General features: G+C 38.6%; 1 protein-coding gene across 1 annotated transcript; it reads left to right on the forward strand.

The window, feature by feature from the left end:
* Positions 1–818: 818 nt before the first annotated feature.
* On the forward strand, positions 819–1,523 carry LOC140805126 (secreted RxLR effector protein 161-like). The gene has a single exon (XM_073161329.1). The coding sequence runs from the start codon at positions 819–821 to the stop codon at positions 1,521–1,523; it is 705 nt and encodes a 234-aa protein (XP_073017430.1).
* Positions 1,524–2,750: the final 1,227 nt, after the last annotated feature.

Below are 2,750 nucleotides of genomic sequence, written 5' to 3' on the forward strand. Positions count from 1 at the left end.
GTCTCCCAGTTAGAACCAAATAAAATTGATGATGCACTGCATGATATCAACTGGATAGAGGCTATGCAGGAGGAACTCAATCAATTTGAAACAAGCAAAGTATGGCATCTAGTTCCTCATCCTAATAATATACATGTTATTGGTACTAGATGGTTGTTTAGAAACAAAATGGATGAGAACAGTTCGATAATCGGAAACAAGGCTAGACTAGTGGCTCAAGGCTATAGGCGGGAGGAAGGAATAGACTTTGATGAATCATTTGCCTCTGTCTCTAGACTAGAAGCAATTAGAATATTTCTGGCATTTGCAGCATTTAAGGATTTTAAGTTATATCAGATGGATGTTAAATCTGCTTTTAAATGGCTTGATAAATGAATAAGTTTATGTAGAGCAACCACCTGGCTTTGTTAATCACGTTCATCCTAACAATGTTTACAAAATAGATAAAGCTTTGTATGGACTAAAACAAGCCCCAAGAGCATGGTATGACAAGTTAACTAAATTCTTGCTAGAGCGTGACTTCTCAATTGGAACAGTTGACAAAACTTTGTTTAAATTTTCAAAAGATGGTAACTCGTTATTTGTGCAAATATATTTGGATGATATTATATTTGGATCAACTAATCCTAAATTATGCGAGAGATTCTCTAAGATAATGCAGGAGCAGTTTGAAATGAGCATGATGGGAGAGCTGAAATTATTTCTAGGGTTGCAAGTCAAGCAGTAAAAGGATGACATCTTCATTAACCAAGCTAAATACACAAAAGATATGCTGAAAAAGTTTGGAGTGGAGAATTGCTCCCTAGCCACTACCCCCAATGAGCTCATCAGATGAAGGGGGAATCTCTGTGGACACAGAAATGTATAGAGGATTAATCGGTTCACTGTCATATCTAACCGCTAATCGTCTAGATATAATGTTTGTTGTTTGTTTATGTGCACGTTTTCAATCTAATCCAATGCAATCTTATTTTACTGTCATTAAACGAATCCTTAAATATCATAAGCGAACTATTAATGTGGGTCTTTGGTACCCCAAAGATTCAAGTCTTCATATTTTAGGATATTCAGACGCAGACTATTCCGGTTGCAAAATTGACAGGAAAAGTACTAGTAGTTCATGTCAGCTTTTGGGCGATAGACTAATATCGTGGTTTAGCAAGAAACAAACATCTATTGCCACATCAACCGCTGAACCGGAGTACCTTGCGGCTGGAAGCTGCTGCGCACAGATGGTGTGGATACAACAACAACTCAAAGATTATGGAATTCAAGCCACTGAATCTCCCATCTTCTGTGACAACACAAGTGCAATCGCAATCACATACAATTCGGTTATGCACTCTCGGACAAAGAATATTGACATTAGACACCATTTTATCCGAGAACATGTCATGAAGAAAGAGATTCGGCTTGAATATGTGCATAAGGATCAACAAGCGGCTGATATTTTCACAAAACTGCTACCAGAGGCTAAGTTCTCTTATTTCCGAAATACGCTTGGTTTAATCGATTTATCTTAGTCATTTGCTTAACATCCTTAGTTTATTTAATTATTACTAAGTTTGTAATGTAGGAAATAAAAGAAATAGACAGACGACAAGCGGTAAAAACATAATAAAATTTCATTAATTAAAGCGAACCCTTACATCAGCAATTTTTTTTTCACCACACCTCTCCAGAAGGCCAACCAAGTGGTCAGCCCTCCGATAGAGGTGCACATAAAGCCCTCTGAGAAGGAAATCCTTCTCAGAGTCCTCTGCTCCTTCAGAAGCATGAGGAGGTAGACAACTTTATTAGAGAAGATGTCTTTGGTATCAGCAACGCGGAGGCGTCGCTGATACTTCATCAGTGTGGCCACCCCTTTAAAGGTAGCAACAAGCCCTCCCCCGAGGGAGGACTGAAGTTCCTGGACTTTCATCTAGGTTGACAGTGTCCTTTTCAAGACGTTGTCCTCCAGAGCAGCCTTTCGTGCCGCGATTATTTCTTGAATGAACTCCTTAGTGGGGTCCGGCTCTCTTGAACTGCCTCCAGTATTCATCTTCTCTTATCTTGCTCTGCACTTAACAATGATTCTGTGACAAACCTTCCGGTTGTTTTTATAGACAAGAACCATATGAAGAATCACCATCATAATTACTGACAGGAGGATATGAAGAGTTATCTGTCAAACTACCGTCGTTTCATTACCTGAGGATAAGTTTACTTAATGAATTTTCTTGGGGGGAATATCGGTTTAGTCAATAAATTAATATGAATTAACCGCCTCCTCTCTAATCATACTAAACAGTTCATTTCATCATTTTGGGCACGTTTTGTTTTCCAAGTCATTTTCGTAAAAATTATGCAACCCTGCGTCTGCCCTAATTCGATGTGAAGGCTACTTTCTCAAAATTTGAAATCAATCATTTTACTGTCGTCTAAAATTTTAAAAAAATCCCTCCACAAACAGTCTTCCACGTAGACTGGCTTGTGATTATTCGAACCGGACATTCATACACAAATTCAGCACCATTCATATCTTTAATCTCCTGTAATCATACGCAATTCCTCTGAAATATTGTATGAGATTTTCTTTCATGTGTGTATTTCGACCTTTCCGCATCAAATGGCTGCATCCATTGCTCAAAACACAATTGCCATCAACTTCGCATCAGTACTCGCCATGACCAACAAGCCAATGAAATCCATGTTTCGTCTGCTTGAGTTTTCTGGGCTTCGTTCATTTCTGGGGTGCAGTGAGAAGTATT

Source organism: Primulina eburnea, chromosome 1 (genome assembly GCF_022965805.1).
Source record: "Primulina eburnea isolate SZY01 chromosome 1, ASM2296580v1, whole genome shotgun sequence".
In the NCBI taxonomy this organism is placed as follows: Eukaryota; Viridiplantae; Streptophyta; class Magnoliopsida; order Lamiales; family Gesneriaceae; genus Primulina; species Primulina eburnea.